Raw genomic sequence first — 23968 nt, 5'->3', positions numbered from 1 at the left:
TTTGAGGAGACTGTTGGTCTACCTCGAGGATTTGTGGGGTAGGTCTCATCTATTTTCTAGATGAGTCCTTTGATACTTCTGGTTGGCTCCGGTTGGGCCTTCTAGATTGGATTTTGATTCTGTCATTCCCACCCCTCATTTTGTGGCACTGCTTCTGGATGTCCCAGCTCTTGAGAATCAAGAAGACTACGTCTGTCAATGAGCGATAGAGAAAAATGGATTTTTGTAAGATCTTACCGTAAAATCCTTTTCTCTTAAGCTCATTGACAGACGTAGTACCCGCCCCTCTATCATTGAGTTGGGTTGGGTTAAATTCTCTGTTACTGCTTTAGAACAGAACTGATTCCCTGTAGAAGAGAGAGGGAGGATATACCCTCAGGGACTGCCCCTAAGGTGGAGCCAGAACGTTTTGTCTTTCTGCCTAGTCCTACTCCTGCGGAGACAACATAACCCAGCTCTTGAGAATCAAGAAGACTACGTCTGTCAATGAGCTTAAGAGAAAAGGATTTTACGGTAAGATCTTACAAAAATCCATTTTTTTACTATGGCTGATTTGGCATTGGGGCCAGTCTTTGCCTCAGCCCTATTGTCTCAGACCCTAACTGAATGGGCCAAGCTTTTGCACCAGGGCCTGGGGGATGAGCAGGTCCCCACTGCTTATGTTAATTTAGCGGACCAGTTGGTCCATGGGCTGCAGTTTATTTGTGATGCAGCTTTAGATCCAGCTCCTGTGTGATTAGTCGCATGCTGTGGCTTAAGAATTGGTCTGCAGACCAAGCCTCTAGGAAAGCTCTCATTGATCTGCCCTTTCAAGGCAATCGCCTATTTGGGGCTACCCTGGATGACATCATTAAGGGTCTAACGGGGGGAAGAGTATCTTCCTGCCACAGTCAAGGAAAGGGAAGGAGCCTCGTCGCAGACGGGGGCCCTCCTTATCAGCCCATAGAAAGTTATTTTGTGCTCCAGGGACAGAGAATAAAGGAAATAGATCTTTCAAATCTTCCCCGGGAGGTTCCAAGCATCCTTGGTCTGGTAAGCCTAGAGCTAACTTCTCTGGACCCGCAGACAAGACCCCTTCAGCATGAAGGTCTACCCTCACCTAAAGTCCCCCCTATCCCTGTATAGGGAATTGAAATACCTAGGTCTGATTTTTATTCTGACTAGGGTGGTCCTTCCTCTGGACAAATTTCAGGAACCACAGGTGTGATTAACCGGTAGCTGTCAAACAGATAGTTCTCTCTCCCGATCTGCATACAAGTTCTGAGTCTGGCGGTATCCACCTTCAAGACGGTTGCACAGTCCTACATGCAGCTCCTTTAGCAGGTTTGGCTCCACAGAGGGATACTGAAGTTTGTGGCGAGATCATGGGTTCCTCTGACAGACACCACGGTAAGGCCAGTATCATTTTTAGCTCAGGCTTCTTCCGCATTTCCTGCGAGGAATAAAGAGCAAGGATCTTGCAATCATCCTGGTGGCCATAACCGTCACTTGGGGGCTTCCTCTCAGAGAAGACCAGTTTTACCAAGGGCTAATCTACAACCCTGCTTTACAGCCACTGGTTTTAATGGCCTAGCTATTGAAAGCCAGGTACTGAGGGATGGAGGTTTGTCTGGATCAGTGACACCTACTATGGTCAAGACAAGGAAGTTGTCTTCTAGCAAGATATACCATCGTACGTGGAAAGCGTACATTCCTTGGTTTAAGTCGACTGCCGCTCATTCTCGATTCTTTTCTGTGGCTCGGATCTTAACCTTTCTTCAATGTGGCATTGATCAGAAATTGGCCTTGTGTACCAAGGGCCAGGCGTCTGCCTTGGCAATCTTCTTTCAGCAACCCTTAGCCACGCACTCTTTAGTTCGTACCTTCATTCAGGGGGTTTGACATGTGGCTCCACCTGTACGGTCTCTTTTGCTGCCATAGGATTTAAACTTCGTACTTTCGGTTCTACAGAAACCTCCGTTTGAGAATATTTGGGGAGACTTCCTTGTCTGTTATCCCATAAGGTGAAATTCTTGGTGGCTATTACCTCGGCCCACAGTGTATCGGAATTGGTGGCATTATCCTGTCGCAGTCCCTATTTGTTGGTACATAGGGATAAAGTGGTTCTTTGACCCCATCCATCATTCTTGCCCAAAGTTGTCTCTGACTTCCATTTGAATGAGGACATTGTGTTGCCTTCCTTGTGTCCCAAGCCGGCTCATCCCAAGGAATTTGCTTTGCATACCTTGGATGTGGTTTGTGCAATTCGGGTGTATCTGGCAGCTACTGAGTCCTTTCGGAGGTCAGACTCCCTTTTTGTGGTTACGGACAGACCAAGAAAAGGGCTGGCTGCTTCTTCGGCTACCATCTCCAAATGGATCAGACAAGCGGTGACTCAGGCCTGTTCCATTAAAGGTCGGGTTCTACCTATCCCTGTCACAGGGCATTCTACTCGGGCGCTGAGTGCTTCTTGGGTCTTCCTTCATCAGGCATCAATATTGCAAGTTTGCAAAGGGGCCACTTGGTCGTCAGTGCATACCTTCACACAATTTCATAAGGTAGATACTTTGACATCTGCGGATGCTTCTTTTGGCCACAAAGTTTTGCAGGCTACTGTTTAAGAGGGTCCGTTTCCTCTTGAGGGATGTTTTTCTTTAAAGTTTTATTTTTTCAGATGGGGCTCCTGTGACCCGGTTGGGACTCTTGTGTCCTGGTTAGGGCACTTATGTTTAGCCTTGGGTTATTTTCACCACCCCTCTCTTTCCTTTTGGCACTGGACATCCCAGTAGTTATAATTTTTTTTTAGCCCTGTGTCGCTCGATGAACGAAAGAGAAAATGGGATTTTTGTCCCTACCGTACAATCCATTTCTCTTGAGTTCATCGACAGACACAGCACCCACCCCTTTATGGAGTTCTGATACTTTTAATACTGCTTGCTACTAAACTGATTACCTAGAGCAGAGAAGGGGGTTATATACCAAGCTGAAGACGGCCCATGGGAGTAGCCAGTTCTGCCTAGTCCTACTCCTGGAGGAGGCAATATAACCCAGTAGTTATGATTTATGGAGTGCTGTGTCCGTCGATTTTACAGTAAGTACAAAAATCTAATTTTTCAAGCCTTGCCACAGATTCTCAATTGGTTTTAGGTCTGGGATTTGACTGGGGTTTTCTAACACATGAATTTGCTTTGATCTAAACTATTTCATTGTAGCTCTGGTTGTATGTTTAGGGTTGTTGCCCTGCTGGAAGGTGAACCTCCACCCCAGTCTGAAGTCTTTTGCAGACCTTAACAGGTTTTCTTCTAAGATTGCCCTGTATTTGACTCCATCCATCTTCCCCTCAACTCTGACCAGCTTCCCTGTCCCTGCTGAAGAAAGGCATCCCTACAGCATGATACTGCCACCACCATGTTTCATGGTGGGGGGATGGTGTGTTCAGGGTGATGTGCAGTGTTCGTTTTCTGCCACACATAGCGTTTTGCTTTTAGGCCAAAAAGTTCAATTTTGGTCTCATCTGACCAGAACACCTTCTTCCACATGTTTTCTGTGTCCCCCATATGGCTTCTCGCAAACTGCAAACGGGACCTCTTATGGCTTTCTTTCAACAATCTTTCTTCTCGCCACGCTTCCATAAAGGCCAGATTTGTGAAGTGCAAGGCTAATGGTTGTCCTGTGGACAGATTCTCCCACCTGAGCTGTGGATCTCTGCAGCTCCTCCGGAGTTAATATGGGCCTCTTGGCTGCTTCTCCAATTAATGCTCTCCTTACCTGGCCTGTCAGTTTATGTGGATGACCATGTCTTGGTAGGTTTGCAGTTTTGCCATACTCTTTCCTTTTTCGGATGATGGATTAAACAGTGCTCCGTGAGATGTTCAAAGCTTGGGATATTTTTTTTAAAACCTAACCCTGCTTCAAACTTCTCCACAACTTTATCCCTGACCTGTCTGGTGTGTTGCTTGGTCTTCATGATGCTGTTTGCTCACCAAGGTTCCCCCAACAAACCTCTGAGGGCATCACAGAACAGTTGTATTTATCCTGAGATTAAATTACACACAAGTGGACTCTATTTAGTAATTAGGTGACTTTTGAAGACAATTGGTTCCACTAGATTTTAGTTACGGGGAGCCGAGTAAAGGGGGCTGTATACAAATGCACGCCACACTTTTCAGATATTTATTTGTAAAACATTTTGAAAACCATTTATCATTTTCCTTCCACTTCACAGTTATGTGCCGCTTTGTTTTGATCTATCACATACAATCCCCATAATTTGTCTTTGGTTGTAACATGACAAAGTGTGGAAAATTTCTAAGGGTATGAATACTTTTTTAGGGCACTGTATCATTTCTTTAATTCTAAAAGCTTTGCAGATTATATATAAACTGGTGTAGCTGTTATTTTGTGTTTATACTGCTCTGCTGAAAAAGCCGATAAACTGGGGGTTGAAGATGTAGTGGCAAGTTGCCATTCATGATTTACAAATGGTAATGGGGCATGTTAATGTGACCTTTGTCTGAGGCTTTGTAAAGTTTCATAGAAATGAGCATTTGCTAACTTGTCCCTAGACAGTTCAGCCTGTACATAACCAAACTGTCACCTGTCATTGCATGAATGTTTCTCCAGGCTGACTCTAAATAAGGCCACAGTCAGTATTTGTAAATGCATGGAAATGTGTGCATGTATAATAAATGTATTACAATACAGAGTCTTTGCTTACTATCACCACCTAAAAATAGACTATGGCACAACTGTCTGCATTAGTAATGGTAGAATTATTCATGGTTTTTCTCTTGAAACTGTACTACTAATCCAGGCTGAAAAATACTACTTACTTAAAATAGAAGGAAGGATGAATTATGGAAATATTCTGCAGAGATATGAGCTAAAAAGTGTAAAATGCTAAAAATTGCTTACATCTGTCATTTTTACTGTTTAACCCACCTAAATGAACCCAGGGATATGACAGGGACATTAAAAGAAAGAAAAAAACAGAATGCAATGAAGAATGCACAATGTCTCAATACTAAGGCACTTCACTGAATTTCACACACTATCACAGAGAATAAATTCCAACAACCTTGCATAGAATTTTTACTTTCTCTTTTTAATAATTATTTATCATTTTTAGCCATAGCTGGTTATAGATGTATAGAGTGACTCTCTTCAAAAAGTTTTTTGTGGGATAATTTGCAAGTATGGGGGTGGGGGTGTTCTCATTTAACTAGCACAGATTACAAAACCATATAGTTCATAATCTGCCAAATTAAAACAAATTTCTTGCATAGCTTTACATTTTCATGTCTTGGGAAGTCTCTGCAATTATTTTCAGATCCTGCAGCTCACAGTACCTTAGCACAATTCATGTGTTGTACAACATAGATATAATAATAAATAAAATATTAAATCTTAAGTTTACAGAACTTTTTTTGCTGCACAAATATTTCATTCAGTTGTAAAAATGTGTCAGTGTTTAGGGGCAAAAAACACATTTGCACTGAATTTCAAAGGCCAAAAATACTTTGAGTGTACTCTGTACTGCCCTGAATATGTAAACACTAAAGAAATACGGGGGGTAAAAAATAGACATCTCAAGAACCACATATTTTTTTTTTTTATGGGACAATGACACTTGGAGGGTGGTAGTGTGTGTGTGTGTGTGTGTGGGGGGGGGGGGGGTAGTAATTACTGTATTACTGTATAAGGAAAAGAAGAGCCCTGCATTTATTATGTGTCCTCTTCACACCCCTACCTGTCACTCCCAGCACAAAGCCTAAGAGAGTAGATAGGGGGTCAGAATGACAATGCTAGTTTGATTACTTTTTCTATTGCGAAAGGAGGTTGGTGGAATTCAGCACAACAGGAATTACTCCCGTTATTGTTTGTGTTCTATTTAAGTCAATAGTGTTGTAGTTATTCTCATAAATAATTTTTTTTACTTGGTGTCCAGGATTCCCCCCATAGAGAAATCCTCACACTCATTATCATCATCCTGTTCCCATATCTAGCCTCTTAGGCTCTGTATTGTGGTTAGAGGTCCTATCTTGGATGCAGATCTTGGATGTATCTTGGATGCAGACCCTTTTTTTTTTTTTTTCATTTTACAGAAATTAAAACAAAAAAAAAAACTCATTACCCACTTTGTAGTAACACTATCCTGAAACACAGCCATCCAGCAGCTGAAAGCCCACAGCTCCACACTTTGGGTAAAGCATATTGTGTATTGAAGGCAGCCACATTATTTTTGTGCATTGACACAGACTTCACCCACCCCCTGGCCTCTCTCTCTGCAAGGCCGACCTCCCAGAGGAGAGGCACAGTTCTCACCATATCTGAGCACATTCCTCACTGTCATTACCCAGCTCTCCCAGCTTCAGCAGCAAAACCCCTGGGGGCGTCTCACAAATCCCTAGGGTTCTGCAAAACCCTAGCTGCGGAAACCCTGCTCTATTAGTAAAAACAGAAGTCAGTTTACCTTCCAGTTTTTGGACTGCGCAAGACCACAAAAACAATAAAAGGAAAACCACATTGAGAACATGTGACCCAAACTAAATTTACAGGTGCCGCTGAAGGCTCCACCAGGTCCTCTTATGTAGCAACAGCTTACAGTGCAGACCAGGACAGAGCTCATCCCAGCTCAAGACCTCTAATGGAAAAGGGAAAAGTCCTGGAAGTCGCACATCTCTGTAAAACCCAGTAAGAAGGTCTATGACAGCCTCAGCCTGGGCTTCAACCAGGTCATGCCCCCAACAAGTTTTACTCTGCCCACTGAGATTAGTCATGGGGAACGTTAAGAACATGTAAACTATTTAGGGCTTTGGTAGGACCTTAAAGCAAGCAGCAGAGCTAATCACTGTACAACCGTACTGCACGTGTTGATGTACTGATTGTCACCACCTTTGTTAGAAGAAAGCCTTATTTTTAATGGCATACATGATGACCTTATTGTTGATACAAAGAAAGATTGTAACTACTGCTTTCTAGTCTAATTATTGCTCAAATGAATTGGCCCTGTAACAATATCTTAATAAAACATTACCTTCTGATCCTAAGATATATATCGAATAGCGGTAAAAAAAAATTGTACTTGATTAATGAAAAAGGAGCTGTATTATTTTAAAACCTTTACTGTTGACAACAGCTGCCCTGCTTGGTCCTGTTGACAATACTCTTCAGAAATGTTTCTAATTGGTTGCTTTCCTTTGTACAGAGGGGAGGAACCATGTTTGTGCAATACATTTGTGTTCAGAACCATTAATAATAATGAGCTAAATTCACTTGGTGCAGGATTTACTGAACTTTATACAGTAAGTGATCACAATACACCAGAACATTCAATACAGAACATAAAAGAAAATAAATATTGCTTATTTTTTTTATAAATTTTAGTTTTACAGTGGGACAAAGTAAATGCCCCCATCTTCCAAGAGCCCATCTTCCCAGGTTCAATTCTTAGGGTGATCGTGCACCCTCTTGAGTCATGGCCTCCTGACATCACAGCTTTCAAGTGGACGGCTGCTTTGTTAGTGGGTGCCTGTCTCCAGCTCCCAGCAATTGTCCGAGTTAAGCACTGACAAAAGGAATGCAGAGGTGTGTCCGCAACCCACCGCGTCCCTTGTGCTGGTGCTGCAGGGCACTCTGGATGATTGGATAAATAACTACATATAAATTGGCTCCTTAACAACTGAATAAAAAGAAAAAAAAAACTTCTTCTTTAGGGTTCAGAACGGACATCAGGGTGTGAGTTGTACATGTTATTAGACATGTACATCCAAAGTGTAAGCTAAGGGTTAGTTCTCTTGCATTAAAGCTATGGGGGAATTGGTTCCTCCTGCAGGAGTTTGTATGCTCTCCATTTGCTTTGGTTTCTTCTGAACACTCTGACTTCTTCCTTCAACCTGGTAATTCAGTTGCCTTTAATTCCCACATCTGCCTTAGTTTATGAGTGTGGTGGAGATATTCCTACATGGCATTAGTTAACTGTTTTCCATAAATACTATAGAATATGGACTATGTAATTACTATATAAATATGGCAAATAAAGTGTTGGAAAGTTAATGTGTTACATCAGTCAGCTAGGCTATGCATGTTTTTTTTTTTTTTAATCAGGTTTCTTTTAAATCTTGTCTTTTCTCATTCATGAATGTTTTACTCACTATTCTTCTCCGTATACTTTTAGACTCCTTTGTGTCTCATTTGTTATTGTATGTTGATATGACTTTCTTATTTCACAATCTGTATTTATACAATAATGATTCAGGGGATTAAATATTTGTGACAAATTGAGGTGTAGACCCTGCTACTCTGTGAAATACATTTCCATGTCATTGGGGTCTAAGGGTTAGCTGATGTTCCACCAGAGACCCTCCCACAGGAGTTTAGGTTAACCTGCAGGCTACCCCCAGTACTCATAGATGTGGGAGGAGGGTTGGTATTAGGTACCGGGTAACAGGATGGAGAAAATTATCAGTGTCACAATTTATCTGGCCAAAACATCTCAGAAAACTAGAGTAATTCCTTTTTTTTTTTGTTTCTGCTTTTATTTAACATTGAACACTAACATATATTTAAAAAGCCTCAGCTATACAGCTTTTAGCATGTATTTTTTAATCTTAGTTATCCAAAGTAAAAAAACAAAACTAAATTGGGGCAATGTGAAGAACCGTATGATCAAATTAGGGTAACCGATTAGCAATCAGATTTACTTATATTACATTTTAATTATGATAAATGTTTGGTTGCAATTGATTGCTACATTTGCTTATCACCATAGTTTTGTGTTGTCTTATTACACAAAGTTGTGGTACCATGAATGGATTTCTTTGCTTTGAATTTTTTTTATAAAGGTATGTGTTAAGGACTTTTTTTTTTTTTTTTTTTTTAAGAAATTTATATAAACATTTTTCAACTTGGACTGTATTTAAATTAAATTCCATTTAGTTTAGTTATTGCAACTTGTTGTTTACAGTGAAATGAACGTGGCTGGTGTGGATCCAAACCTTTGCATTGCTGTCTCCAGAAATGTGGCCAAGACCATACAGCTTTATGGGGTCAAGTCAGAACAACTTGTAAGTGATCTGTTTATCTTAATAATATACTAACCTTATGTGTATTCACAGAAAAAAAAAGGCACAATGTTTAATCATTGCATGAGCAACCTTGCATTGGACACAAGTGTTAAACATCAATTTCTCTTTCGACTGACACAGCGCTCCATAAATCATAAATACTGGGTTATATTGCTTCCTCCATAAGTAGGGCTAGGCAGAGCAAAAAACACCTGGCTACGCCCATGGGCAATCCACAGCTTGGTATATAACCTCTCTCTCTGCTCTAGGTGATCAGTTTTAATCTCTCTAGTCAGAAGTAAGGACCTAGGCTCCCAGCTGGGATCTCTGGTCCTTTCAATTTTCTCTCCTTCCTTACATCTTTTTTGTTTTTTCTCTCGGGAGATCCACAATCAACTGCCAGGCTGGGCGACAGGCTGTATAATCTAGATCAAGTGGTTCCCCCAGCCCAGCCAGCGAGCGTGTGCAGACCGCAGCTACGCACTGGGTCAGACGTGACTTAGCCTCATGGACAGAGGCTGGCCCACGAGTTAAACGTCTCGCAGGGTCGCATACAGCCAGGCTTGGGTCTGAGTCACAGCGGTCTCTTGGCCGACAGCTCCCCTACTAAGGTGGGGAGGATTCTGTCTGGAGCGCTGCCTGCACAATGGAAGGGTAAGTACAGTCCCCCCTCTCCCCTTTTGGCGTTTTTTTTGGGGTGGACATGGGTAGCCTCCAGGGATTGTCTGACCTGCCTGCGGGTTCCCTCCTCCCATCCCTAAAATCCCTCAGTGAACTGGGTTTCCCCCACTCCCTTTCCCCCCTGTCTGGGCCTGGAGTCTGGTGGGGGTCCTAGAGCAGAGGATGCAGTGGAGACCCCTGGGGTCTATCCCCACTCTGTAATGGTCCTGGGATAGTGTGTCCTGCCCTAATAGTCTGGCGGGGTCCCAGCGCAGGAGACCCCTAGGTGCAGGCCCCACTGTTTGCAGTGTGGTTATTTTGCAGGGGGGTCCCAGTGCGGAGTCTCCCCTAAACGTGTCTCCTACCTTCAGGGGGTGCAGCATTGCAAAGGGCGCAGGGAAGATCCTGGCAGCATGCTTCAGCGTTTGTAGCTGATGTGCCCATTTTTTCATAGTCTGACTGTCGGCTATGTTTGTGTAGCCTGATGATGTCACGTGGGAGCCATTTTCCCTTAGTCTGGCTGGTCTCCAGCTGGCGGCCATGTTTGTGTTGCCCGATGATGTCACGGGAGCAATTTTCCCCTAGTCCGGGTGACGCTGGAGACGAAGTGGGGATGCCAAAGTTCCTCCTCAGTTTCATCTTCCTGTGCCTGGGACATATGAACAGGGATGGCGTCCATGATGATGCTAGGTTGGAATTCTCGGCGCTCCATCGGTCGGTAGGGTGAGTCCTTGGGGGTCCCGGTTATCTCTTTCTCTCTGCTGATATGAACCCTGAGCCTTTAGTGGTGCCAAAAGATTGTTTTTGTACTGCAAGGTCTTCCTTTCCTTATTGAGCCTCAGAGTCACATCTCCCCCACTCACCCCCTCATGAAGATGGCAGGTCCCTCGGAACCCCAGCTTCCCATGGTTGCACTGATGGCGGTCCTGAAGTCCTTAGTTACATAGTTTGTGAGGTTGAAAAAATACATCAGTCCACCCAGTTCAACCTATGATGTGTGTGTGTGTTTGCTGTTAACCGTACATTGTATACCCCTGTATGTTGTGGTCTTTAGGGCGCCCATCTAAAAGTTTTTTTAAACTATTGATGCTCCCTGCTGATACGACTGTTTGCAGAAGAGAATTCCACATCCTTACTGCTCTTACAGTGAAGAACCCCCTACGTATTTTAACCACTTGCCGACTGAGTACGGTAATAGTACTGCGGCAAAGTGGTTCGTTATCGTCTGACGACGTAGTATTAACGTCTTCAGACACTCCCCCTTCTGGGCGGCGCTTGCGCGCCGCCGGAGGCTCGCTCCCGCTGTTTTCATTCACAGCGGGAGTCGGGCCAGGGGAGGAGCAGCGGCGATCGCCGCTGCTCTGCCCCGATCGCCGGGGATCTAGTGTCTGGATCCGCCCGCCTGTGTAAACACAAGCGGGCGGATCTCCATAGTGACAGGGAGTGACAGATCGGACTGTTCAGCATAGCTGGACATCCGATCTGTCCATGACTCACTCAGTCACCTCCCCCCCTACACGTCAGTAAGCACCAGGCATACATTAACCCCTCCCTCTCCAATAAAATTAACCCCTTCCCTGCCAGTGTCATTTTTACAGTAACAGTGCATATATATAGCACTGATTACTGCAGTAATGTCACTGGTAACCCCAAAAGTGTCAAAAATGTCAGTCAAGGGTCCGATCTGTCCGCCGCAATGTCGCAGTCCCACAAAAAAAATCGCAGATCGCCGCCATTACGCGTTAAAAAAAAAAAACACCAAAAATGACAGAAATCTTTCCCTTTGTTAGTAAACGCAATAACTTTTGCGCAAACCAATCAAAATACGCTTATTGCGATTTTTTTTTTACCAAACATAGGTAGCAGAAAACAAATTGGCCAAAATGTTTTTAAAAAATTGGTTTTTACATCTTTTTTGGGGGGAATTTCATATAAAAAAATGTTAAAAATATTGTTATTTTTTCAAAATAAACGCTCTTTTTTTGTTTATAGCGCAAAAAGTAAAAATCGCACAGGTGATCAAATACCACCAAAAGAAAGCTCTGTTTGTGGGAAAAAAAGGACGTAAATTTCGTTTGGGTACGGCGTCGCACGACCGCGCAATTGTCAGTTGAAGTCGCACAGCGCCGAATCGCAAAAAGTGGCCTGGACGGAAGACAGCAAAATCCTCCGGTGGTAAAGTGGTTAAGGTTAAACCGCCTTTCCTCTAGTTTTAGTGAGAGGCCACGTGTCTTATTGTATTCCCTTTCTCTGAATAGTTTGTTCCTTATGCTAGGGCTGCCAGTACAGTATTTGTACATTGATATCATATCCCCCCTCAATCGTCTCTTCTCCAGAGAGAATAAGTTCAGTGCTTGTAGTCTTTCCTCATAGCTGATGTCCTCCATTCCCCTAATTATTTTTGTTGCCCTTCTCTGGACTCTCTCCAGTTCCAGCACATCCTTCCTTAGTGTCCCGGGTGGAAGTGGCATGTGGGTAAAGGCCCAGGAGAAAGCATCCCCCACCTTCCCCAGCTCAGTCTGTCTCATCTGGTTCTGAGCCTGATGCCGCCATGCACCAGCGGGGCTTAATATCACACCCCCAGATCCATCCAATAGTGAGGATGATTCCTTCATGGTCACAGCAGCGAATGAAAAAGCGCTGGTAGACGCACATATCACTGCAGTGCGCAAGACTTTAAATATGGAAGATGCCGCTGATGTAGCCACAGACGTGGCTGTGTCCTTTGGTACGCATAAGTCACCTCGCACTCCAATGGTGTTTCCTTATGTGCCTTATTTTGACAGGTTTTTCTGTAAGGAATGGGATCAATCAAAATTACCGTTTGTGGTCCCCAAACATTTTGCTGTACCTTACCATTTTGAGGAGTCACTTTTAAAAAAGTGGACTAGTTTGCCAGTGGTGGACCCTACTGTTTTCAGGTTGACTAAAGCAGTCATGATCCCAGTAGAAGAATCCCCGTCCTTTAAGGACCCGGCTGTCAGGAAACCGGAGGCTCTGGCACACAGCATGTTTACTATGGCTGGTTTGGCATTGCGGCCAGTCTTTGCCTTAGCCCTGGTGTCTCAGACCCTAACTGAATGGGCCAAGCTTTTGTGCCAGGGCCTGTGGGGTGTGCAAGTTCCCCGCTTCTTATGTTGATTTAGCGGACCAGTTGGTCCATGAGCTGCAGTTTATTTGTGATGCAGCTTTGGATACAGCTCCTGTGCTGTCCAAACTTTCTGTTTCAGCGGTGGTGATTAGGCGTGTGCTGTAGCTTAAGAATTGGTCCACAGAACAAGCCTCTAAGAAAGCTCTAATTGATAAGCCCTTTCAAGGCAATCGCCTGTTTGGAGCTCCCTTTGATGACCTCATTAAGAGTATCACGGGGGTGAAGGAGTACCTTTCTGCCACAGTCAAGGAAAGAGAAGGAGCCTCGTCGCAGACAGGGGCTCTTCTTCTCAGCCCATAGAAAATGATTTTGTGCTTCTGGGATGGAGAATAAGGGAAATAGATCTTTTACATCTTCCCCGGGAGGTTCCAAGCAACCTTGGTCTGGTAAACCTAGAGCTAGCTTCTCCGGACTAGCAGACAAGACCCCGTCAGCATGAAGGTCTGCCCTCACCCATTATTGGGATAGAGGGACATCTTCTCTGATTTTCAAGGAGCTCTGCGGAATGTTTATTTTGGGAGTGCCCAGAAAAGGGGGAAAATGTTGTTCTTTTCAGGTTTTTTTAGGTCCTGAATCTCCTTGTGTGGATTTGATTTCTGCAAAGGTTCAGGTAATGTCTGAACTACCTAAGGTCTCCCCTATCCCTTGTCCAGGGAATTTAATTACTTGGGTTTGATTTGAATTCTGACCAGTGTGGTCCTTCCTGTAAAAAAAAAACTTCAGGAACCATAGGGTGTGATTCACCGACTACTGTCACACAGATAGTGCTCTCTCCCGATTTGCATATAGGTTCTGAGTCTGGTAGTATCCATCTTCAAGACAATTCTGTTTGCATAATCCTACATGCAGCTCCTTTAGTAGGTTCAGCTCCATAGGAGGATACCGAAGTTTGTGGAGAGATCACTGGTTCCTCTGGCAAACGCTGCAGGCGCCCAAGGGCCACGGTAAGGCTAGTATCATCCTTGGCTCAAGCTTCTTCCGCAGTTTCTTTGAGAAATTAAAAGCGACTATCTTCCATTCATTCTGGTGGCCGTAAACATCTCTTGGGGGCTTCCTGTCAGAAAAGACCAGTTGTCCCAAGGGCTAATCTACCATCCGGCTTTACAGTCGCTGATTTTAATGGCTTAGCTATTAAAAGCCAGGTACTGAGGAATAGAGGTTTGTCTGGATCAGTGATCCCTACTATGGTGAATGGGAAGAAGTTGTCTTCCAGCAAGATATATCATTGTACATGGAAAGTGTACATTTCTTGGTGTGGGTCAATTTGCGCTCATCCTCGATCCTTTTTTGTTCCTTGGATCTTAACCTTTCTTCAATGAGGCGTGGATCAGAAGTTGGCTTTGAGTACCATCAAGGGCCAGGTGTCTGCCTTGGCAATCTTCTCTGTGACCCCTAACAACGCACTCTTTAGTACCTTTATTCAGAAGGTTCGACACGTGGCTCCACCTGTATGGTCTCTTTTGCCGTCATGAGATTTCAATTTAATGCTTTCGGTTCTCCAGAAACCTCCATTTGAGAATTTTCGGGAGATTTCCATGTCTACGTTATCCCAGAAGGTGACATTCTTGGTGGCTATTACCTCGGCCCGCAGGGTATCAGAATTGGAGACATTATCCTGTCACAGTCCCTATTTGGTAGTCCATAGGGATAAAGTGGTTCTTTGTCCCCGTCCATCATTCCTGCCCAAAGTTGTCTCTGACTTCTATTTGAATGAGAACATTGTATTGCCTTCCTTGTGTCCCAAGCCGGCTCATCCCAAGAAATTTGCTTTGCATACCTTGAATGTGATTCATGGGATTCGGGTGTATCTGGCAGCTACTGAGTCCTTTCGGAGGTCAGACTCGCTTTTTGTGGTTATGGACGGACCAAGAAAAATGCTGGCCACTTCTTCGGCTACCATCTCCAGATGGATCAGACAGACGGTGACTCAGGCCTGTTCCATTAAAGGTCAGGTTCCACCTTTCCCTGTCACGGGGAATTCTACTCGGGTGCTTCTTGGGCCTTCCGTCATCAGGCATCAATATCTCAAGTTTGCAAGGCGGCCACTTGGTCGTTGGTGCATACCTTCACAAAATTCTAAAAAGTAGATACTTTGGCATCTGCGGATGCTTCTTTTGATCGCAAAATTTTGCAGGCTGCTATTTAAGGGGGGCTGTTCCCTCTTGAGGGGTGTTTTTCTTTAAACTTTTATTTCTCTTTCGTTCATTGACGGACACCGCTCCAGAATCTTTGTGACTATTGGTTTATGCCACCCCCTACAGAAGTAGGACGCTAGGCAGGAAAAAGCTTTACCACACCTATGGGGCAGTCCCAGGGGGTACAATCCCACTTCCTGCTATATAGGGATTCTGTTTTTTTCTGCCTAGTCAGGAGTAAGGACCTAGTTCCTTGCTGGGATCTCTGGTCCTAGCATTTTTTCAGGGTTTTTTTTCCTCTTTTATTATTTTCTGTTCCTGTGAGAACTACAATCAACTGCTGGACTGGGCAACAGACTGGATATTCTAGACCTTCACCCGTATCTGTGGTTAAGGGATGTCTTTGTTTTTTTTTTGGACCCGTGGACCTCCCTGATTCAAGACACATGGATTCACAAGTTGATTTGGTCCATCTACAAGATCGAATTTTGGTCTTATCCTCCAGAGAGGTTTTTCCCTTCCAACCTGCGTTTTTCCCCAGACCGCCTGTGTAGTCTCTTCAAGCGGTACAAGATCTGCTACTACAAGGGGTGATTGTACGGGTTCTAAACTCATAACATTTTTGGGGTTTTTATTCATACTGGTTTACAGTTCCCTGGAGGGAAGGCAAAGTTCGTCCAACTCTAGACCTCAAAGCCCTGAACTGCTTTGTGCGACTACAGAATTTCAGGATGGAGTCCATTCGTATGGTAGTGGCATCCCTTCATTAAGGGGATCTACTGGCCTCTATCAATGTCAAGGACGCTTACCTCCATATCCCGATATATGTCGGGCATCAGCGCTTCCTCCACTTTGCTGGGGGCGAGGAACATTATCAATTTGTGCTGTTACCCTTTGGTCTCGCCTCAGCTCCTCAGGTTTTCACCAAAGTGTTGGCTCCGGTGTTGGCATTGTTGTGACAGCGTGGGATTGCGGTACTGGGCTACCTGGACAATCTTCTTCTGCGAGCAGAGTCTGACTGCTCTAAAGGACAACCTGAATATCACTGTGTGGAATCTGTAGGAGTTCATTTGGACATTGAATTTCCAGAAGTCTGCTCTGGTTTCGTCCACCAAGTTGGACGATCTGGATCTGACTCTGGACTCGGCCTCAGCCAGGGTGTTTCTTCCACTGGACAAGCTCCAGAAGCTGCAGGATGCCATTCGACGTCTGTTGTCCAGCAGTCGGTCGTCTCTTAGGACTTGCATGCAGGTGCTGGGTCTGATGGTGTCTACCTTCCAGGCGGTTCCGTTTGCACAGTTCCAAAAAAGACCTCTGCAGAGAGAGATTCTTGCCAAGTGGGACAAGAATTCACAGTTTCTAGACAATCTGATTCTGCTGAGCTGGGGTACGAGAGGGTCCCTGATTTGTTGGCTTCGCTCTCCAGCTCTTCAACAGGGAAAATCCTTTCTTCCCCTGAACTGGACGGTGGTCACAACCGATGCCACCCTTTCCGGGTGGGGAGGTGTCTTGGGCACGGAATGTGCTCAGGGGGTTTAGACTCTGGAGGAGTCCAGACTACCGATCAATGTACTGGAACTTCGGGCAATCAGACTTTGTCTGACCCATTGGACGGTTCGTCTTCATAGGTGTCCGGTATTGATTCAATCGGACAATGCAATGGCTGTGGCATATGTCAATCACCAAGGGGGCACAAAAAAGTGTCCTAGTGGCTCGGGAAGTAGCAGGCATTCCAAGGTGGGCGGAACTTTTCGTTACAGCTCTCTCTACTATACATATTCCAGGGGTGGAAAATTTGCAGGCAGATTACCTCAGTCGACAGGCCTTGGCCCAGGGAGAATGGTCACTTCATCAGGAGTCTTTCATCAGCTGTGTCTCCGGTGGGGAACTCCGGAGGTGGACCTATTGGTCTCTCGCCTCAACAGGAAGGTGCAGAGATTAGTGGCAAGGTCTCTGGATCCTCTAGCTGATGCCACAGACGCACTGGTTGCTCCTTGGTGCCAGTACTGTCTGATAAACGCTTTTCTCCCTCTGCAACTTCTGCCAAGACTTCTGCGAAGGATCAATGCAGAAGGAATTCTGGTCATCTTAGTGGCACCAGACTGGCCTCGCCGATCTTGGTACGCAGATCTAATTCAGCTGGTTGCCGATGTGCCTTGGCTACTCCCTCTCCAAGAAGACCTATTGGCCCAAGGGCCGATCTTCCATCCTACTTTACAGCCACTGGCTTTAACGGCTTTGCTGTTGAAAGCTAGGTGCTGAAGGATATGGGGTTGTCTGACTAAGTTATTCCCACGCTGTTAAAAGCTAGAAAATCTACCTCTAGGAAAATTTACCATTGTGTCTGGAAGTTGTAAATTGCATGATGTGAGTCTCTGGGGGTTTCTCCCCGTTTCATTTCGGTGGCTTGAATTGTGGCGTTCCTCCAAAGAGGTGTGGAACAGCGCCTGGCCTTGGGTACCATCAAGGGCCAGGTTTCAGCCTTGGCGATTTTCTTTCAACGTCCTTTTGGCTACGTATTCCTTGGTTCGCACCTTTGTTCAGGGGGTTTTCCACTTGGCTCCACCTGTGCGGTCCCAGTTCCCTTTCGTTGGATCTCAGTTTGGTATTGTCGGTTCTTCAGACACCGCCTTTTGAAAATCTTTGCAAGATTCCTCTGCTTACTTTGTCCCAGAAGGTAGCCTTCTTGGTGGCAATTACTTCTGCATGCAGAGTGTCGGAACTGGCTGCTTTGACTTGTTCATTTTATTTTTTTTATTTTATTTGGTGGTTCCCAGGGATAAAGTGGTGCTTCGCCCTTGTCAGTCATTCCTTCCTAAGATTCTCTGGTTTCCATCTGAATGAAGACATTGTGATGCCCTCCCTGTGTCCTAAGCCTAAGCATTCTAAGGAGATTGCCTTGCATTTTCTGGATGTGGTTCGGGCGATCAGTAATTCAAAGAAAATGTGACCGCACTCAGGAGAAATTGAAGAATGAAGTGTTTAATGCCCCGTAGAATATAATAGATACAGTGCTTCACATAGACACAGGACAGGTAAACGTGTTTCACGATTCTAAGATCGCCTAATCATTATCATTACCTTGGTAATGATTAAGCAATCTTAGAATCGTGAAACGCGTTTACCTGTCCTGTGTCTATGTGAAGCACTTTATGTATTATATTCTACGGGAGATTAAACACTTCATTCTTCAATTTCTCCTGAGTGCGGTCACATTTTCTTTGAATTACTGGACCTTTGGATGATGGATCCGACCTGCACCAGAGCACTTTTCCTCACTTTAGCAGCTCTCTTCCTCCTATCTACATTGTTTCTCCGTTCGGGCGATCAGGGTGTACTTGGCGGCAGCCAAGTCATTTGGGAAATCAGACTCACTATTTGTCCTTATGGATGGACCTCGCAAGGGGATGGCTGTGTCTGCTGCAACCATTTCCAGATGGCTCAGACAGACGGTAGTGCAGGCCTATTCAATCAAGGATATGCAAAAGGGAAGTGGGTATTGGCGCTGCGCTTCAGATAGGCTGCTTACAGCCTATAGGACGAGTTGAATAAATACATGTGTCACCATATTCAAAAGGGGAAGGTGTGTCACCACTCTAAAAATACACATCTATACATAGTTAAATAGTTAGTCAGGTTGAAAAAAGACACAAGTCCATTTGGCTCAACCAATAAAAAAAACAGTAAAGAAAACCCAACCACAGAATCCCATATACAAAATCCTATACCCGCAGTTGATCCAGAGGAAGGCAAAAAAACCCCCAGCAAAGCATGATCCAATTTGCTACTGTGAGGGATTAGCTCGGTGGTAGGCGTAGATGACCCCTTTGGAGGTGTGTTTACACATTAAGATAGCCGAGAAGTGGTTGCAAAAACAGTGTATGAGTTTTATTCTTGCAATTTTTCTTCACACCAGTGCAAGCATCAAAACAGCAAAATAAAAATAAAACAAAATAAATCCTTGCCACGGTGGGCGGCTACCTTCACACACTGGAACCTACCTAAGAGTCTGTCTCCAACCTACTGTTGGGCAGACTTTCTTGTCCTACAGCGGACACTCAATAGTCCATTTATAATCTCTTCACACAAGCATAGTCTTTCCATAGTCATCCCAGCCATGGAAGTGTATCTTCTGCAACTTCTATAATACTTCAATAAGCATGCCAGCCCGACCACAGAAGCAATTGCGATACATGCACCCAGCCCTCTGGATATCTGATGTCTTTTACCTTTGAGACGTCTTCACACTTGGTTACCCTCCTTAGCACACATCACTTCAGGGGGTCTTCTCCCATGCCCACACAGCTTGTCGGGAGGCACTCATCTGACTGTCCTCCTTCTCCCAGCCCACATGGCTTCAGGAGACAGCTTCCGGAGCAATCAATAGGACTTCCTTTGGACAAATTATAGAGGCCTTCATTTCCTCATTCCGAACAGCTGAAGGCCTTTCAACTTCTTTACACCTTCCTGCTGCCTTTGGCAGCCGACACCCTATAATAATTAGTGAACTTTCCAAACCAGGTGGGAATGTGTCTCCTCTCTGTGACTACATCCCCAGATTTACCTGACTTCCTGTCACACTACATACAGCAAGGGGAAAAAATCTTTCCTGATCTCTGAGACGCAATCGGATATTCCCTGGATCAACTTTACCTATAAATATTAGTACCCATTTATATTCTGTACACCCAGGAAAGAATCCAGACCTTTTTTAAAGCAATCTAGTGAGCTAGGCAGAACCACCTCTGGAGGGAGTCTATTCCATTCCACATTTTTACAGCTCTTACAGTGAAGAAACCTTTCCTTATTTGGAGACAAAATCTGTTTTCCTCTAGTCGTAAAGAGTGCCCCCTTGTCCTCTGTGTTGACATTAAAGTGAATAACTTGGCACCAAGTTCACTATATGGACCCATAAAGTATTCATATCCCCCCTTAATCTCCTCTTCTCAAGAGAGAATACATTCAGTTCCTCTATTCTTTTCTTATAGCTGAGCTCCTCTATGCCTTTTATCTGGTTGGTTGCCCTTCTCTGCACTTTCTCCAGTTCCCTGATATCTTTAAGAACTGGTTCCCAAAACTGAACTGCATATTCCAGATGAGTTCTTACTAATGATTTGTACAGGGGCAAAATTATATCTCTCTCTCTCTGGAGCCCATGCCTCTGTTAATACAAGAAAGGACTTTGCTTGCTTTGGACATTGCAGCTTGGCATTGCATGTTATTATTAAGCTTAGGATCTACCAGAACACCCAGATCCTTCTCCGCTATGGATTCCCTCAGTTCTACTCCCTCTAGTATGTATGATGCATGCATATTCTTAGCCCCCAAGTGCATAACTTTACATTTATTAACATTAAACCTCATTTTCCACATAGTTGACCAATGAAATAGTGCATTGAGGTCAGCTTGTTAGTTGGAGACATCCTGTAAGGAAGTTATTTCACTGCAAAGCTTGGTGTCATCTGCAAAGACTGAAATGGTACTTTTAATCTCAGACCCTATATCATTTATAAAGATATTAAAAAGTAAGGGTCTCAACACTGAACCTTGGGGTACACCACTGATAACCTTATACCATTCAGAGTAAGAATCATTAACCACTACTCTCTGAATTTTATCTTTTAGCCAATTTTCTATCAATTTACAAACTGATCTTTCTAAGCCTGTAGACTTTACCTTACATTTTAACCATGTATGGGGAACTGTGTCAAACACTTTTGAAAAACCCAAGTATACTACGTCCACAGCCACCCCTCCGTCCAAGGTTTTACTTACCTCCTCATAAAAAGTAATCAGGTTTGTTTGACAACTTCTGTCTTTCATGAATCCATGCTGTCTGTTGCTTAAAATATTTTTTTCCAGCAAGAACTCATCTATGTGGTCTTTATTAAACTCTCCAGTATCTTCCCAACTATAGAAGTTAAACTAACAGGTCTATAGCTACTTGGCAAAGAGTTTTATCCCTTTTTAAATATAGGGCCCACAATGGCCCTAGGCCAATCCAGTGGTACTTTCCAGTCCTTAAAGAGTCCCTAAAAATTAGAAACAAAGACTTTGAAATTACAGCGCTCAATTCTTTTAGGGTGCGTGGGTGGATGCCATCTGGTCCAGGCACTTTATCCAAGGTAAATGTGTTGCGCTAAATCATAAATAAATACATGTGATAATATGCTTCAACAATATAAAAAAAATGTGAAAAAAGTCCATAAATTCCAAAAAGGTGATGATGGTGCTAGATAAGCCCCTTATGGTAAATATTATAAAGTCCATGTGTAAAATCAAATAATAGTGCTGTGATCAATTCATTCCAAAAGACACCTCCGTGATTATAAGGATCCGCCACCAGATATATAAGCCTCTCACCTCAGTATCTGACCCAGGAGCCACCCAGGGTCAGAAACAGCAGTCCCCTGCAGGGGGGCGGAGCCGTGCTGCGGAAATCACTCCCTTTCCTCTCTCGCTTGGAGACTTATTTGTTTGCCTTTCCTGACTCCATTGAGTGTATTGTGAGTATCCCTTTCTTCAAACAAACGTTTGCTGATTGATTTATAGACAGAGAGCACTAGATTGTGTTTTTTTTCTGTCCTCATATTCATCCGGTTTTATGGATTTATGGGCTTCATGATCCTGGACTCGCCTGAGATATCGTTTTGCTGGCTTTATATTACCCCTGCAGGGGACTGCTGTTTCTGACCCTGGGTGGCTCCTGGGTCAGATACTGAGGTGAGAGGCTTGTATATCTAGTGGCGGATCCTTATAATCACGGAGGTGTCTTTTGGAATGAATTGATCACAGCACTATTATTTGTTTTTACATGTGGACTTTATAATATTTAGCCTAAGGGGCTTATCTAGCACTATCATCACTTATTTGGAATTTATGGACTTTTTTCACATTTCTTTATATTGTTGAACCATATTATCACATGTATTTATTTATGATTTAGCGCAACACATTTACCTTGGATTTGTTTGCTATTTTTTTATTACAGATTTATTTTTTGTACTTTTATTGCGCTGATAGATCTTTACACTTTTAGGCGCTTTATCCACCCTTATTCTGTCTAAATATTTCTGGACCATATCACTTTTGAGCCATTGTGGATCATTTGGGGCTGTGTCAATACCATCCTCATTATGGTCATGAGCTCCCCCATGCTCACGTAACATCCAAAGCAAAAAGAGGTGACCGCACTCAGGATTTAGATGAAAACATGGAAGTGTTTATTCCTCACCACAGGTAACAAGCTTGACAGTACATTACAGGAACAAGTATATTGGTTGACGCGTTTCATGATACTATTGCTCACCAGTGTTAATTTTGGTAGCAAATTTCAATTTCGTTTTAGTCTTAGGACTAAAATGGCATTTTAGTTTTAGTCACATTTTAGTCTTCTGCAAGTGTTTTTGTCGTATTTAGTCGACTAAAACTCCAGTACATTTTAGTCGACTAAAACGTCCTACATTTTAGTCGACTAGAACTCGTTTTAGTCATCTATAATCGAATGGGTGTAGTTCAATTGTAATTTGTAATGCATTATTTAAGCATTTCTCTACAATTTCCAAACTCATTATATACTACTGCTGGAGTGAAAAATCGAATATGTTATTATTTATGGTATTAAGCTTTGAGCATGCACTAGCACAGCACTACACAGACCTAGATTTAGTCATTAAGTCTTTATTTAGGCAAAACTGTTTTGTCAAGAATATTGCTTTTTTGACCAAAGGGGTAACATAAAAATGTAATAAAAATACAAAAAAATATAAACTTTGCAGACTTGTCGACTCGTGATGATGCCAGTCATGCAGTGCACATTTACATGAACTTTAACAGGTCAAGAAACTGAACAGAACACAATAAAACCTTTCAGCAGCTTTACCTGGTGTCAAAGGGACTGGAGTAAAGTAATTTTCTCTGATGATTCATTTCCCTTTCTGATTGTTTGGGGCATCCCAAAAAAACCTTGATAAAAGAAAAGGAATTGGCAGCACTCCAGGTTGAGTCAAAATCCAGGTTTATTGACTGGACATCCAAATATGACAATCGTGACAAGGTAGACGCGTTTCACACACTGACTGTATGCTAATGATTAAGCACACAGTGTGTGAAACGCGTCTACCTTGTCACGATTGTCATATTTGGATGTCCAGTCAATAAACCTGGATTTTGACTCAACCTGGAGTGCTGCCAATTCCTTTTTTTTTATCAAGTTTTCACGGAGGCGAGCCGGGGCATGCACCTGTGTGAGTCATCAGGCAATTACACCACCTTGAGCAGTGACTCCTTGTCTGTCCAAAAAAACCTTGTTCAGAGACTCACTCCAGGGAATAAAAAATAAGCATCATGTAGGGGATCAGACTCAAGGCAGGGACACGCTCACAGTTTCTTTAGAATATGTCAGGTTTAATCCACACTCAAAGTTCATAACATAAGAAACTGGCCCCTGGCCAAACAAACAAAAGTAAACTTCCGCTCAGCTGAGCCTTACTGTGTTTGTAGTCCTTTTAAAGTCCTTGTTCAAAGGTAAGTGTCCTTTCTGGAACAAACGATAATATCCCAGTTTTCAGAGACAAACATTTGCTTCCTCTAATGGAGACATCCATCTGAGATCCAGGTCCAGCTGCCTTAATCCAGGCCTAGCCAGAGACCAACAAACTGTGGTCCACGGAATTGGGAATCTGTCCCACCCAGAGCACTATCAGATTCCCAGTAAAACCAGCCCCGGATCAGACTTTACTAATAAAGGGTAAAGAACTAGCACTCTTTACCATAACGTTTTTGCTGATTTTAGCGTCGATTGAAAAATCTAAGAATCCGTGGAGGAACATAGATCCCATCAACCACTTCCCCTGCCATTTGGAGCTGTTTTACCAGCACCCTGCTACAATCAGCTCACTTCATCAGTCCTGTGTCATGCTCATGGCAACAGTAAAGCATCCTGAGACCACTGTGGTGGGGTTGCTAAGTTCTCAGCC

At 43.7% G+C, this 23968-nt stretch overlaps 1 protein-coding gene across 1 annotated transcript in view; it reads left to right on the top strand.

The window, feature by feature from the left end:
- Positions 1–23968, top strand: part of COG5 (component of oligomeric golgi complex 5) — a 644155-nt gene that overhangs the window by 445049 nt on the left and 175138 nt on the right. The window contains exon 14 of the mRNA XM_082254383.1: positions 8945–9044. Coding sequence (XP_082110509.1) covers positions 8945–9044 — 100 coding nt within the window. The remainder of the gene's footprint in view (positions 1–8944; positions 9045–23968) is intronic.

This window comes from Pelophylax lessonae, assembly GCF_965119305.1.
Source record: "Pelophylax lessonae genome assembly, chromosome: 4".
Classification (NCBI taxonomy): domain Eukaryota; kingdom Metazoa; phylum Chordata; class Amphibia; order Anura; family Ranidae; genus Pelophylax; species Pelophylax lessonae.
This window is presented reverse-complemented; position numbering and strand designations above follow the sequence as displayed.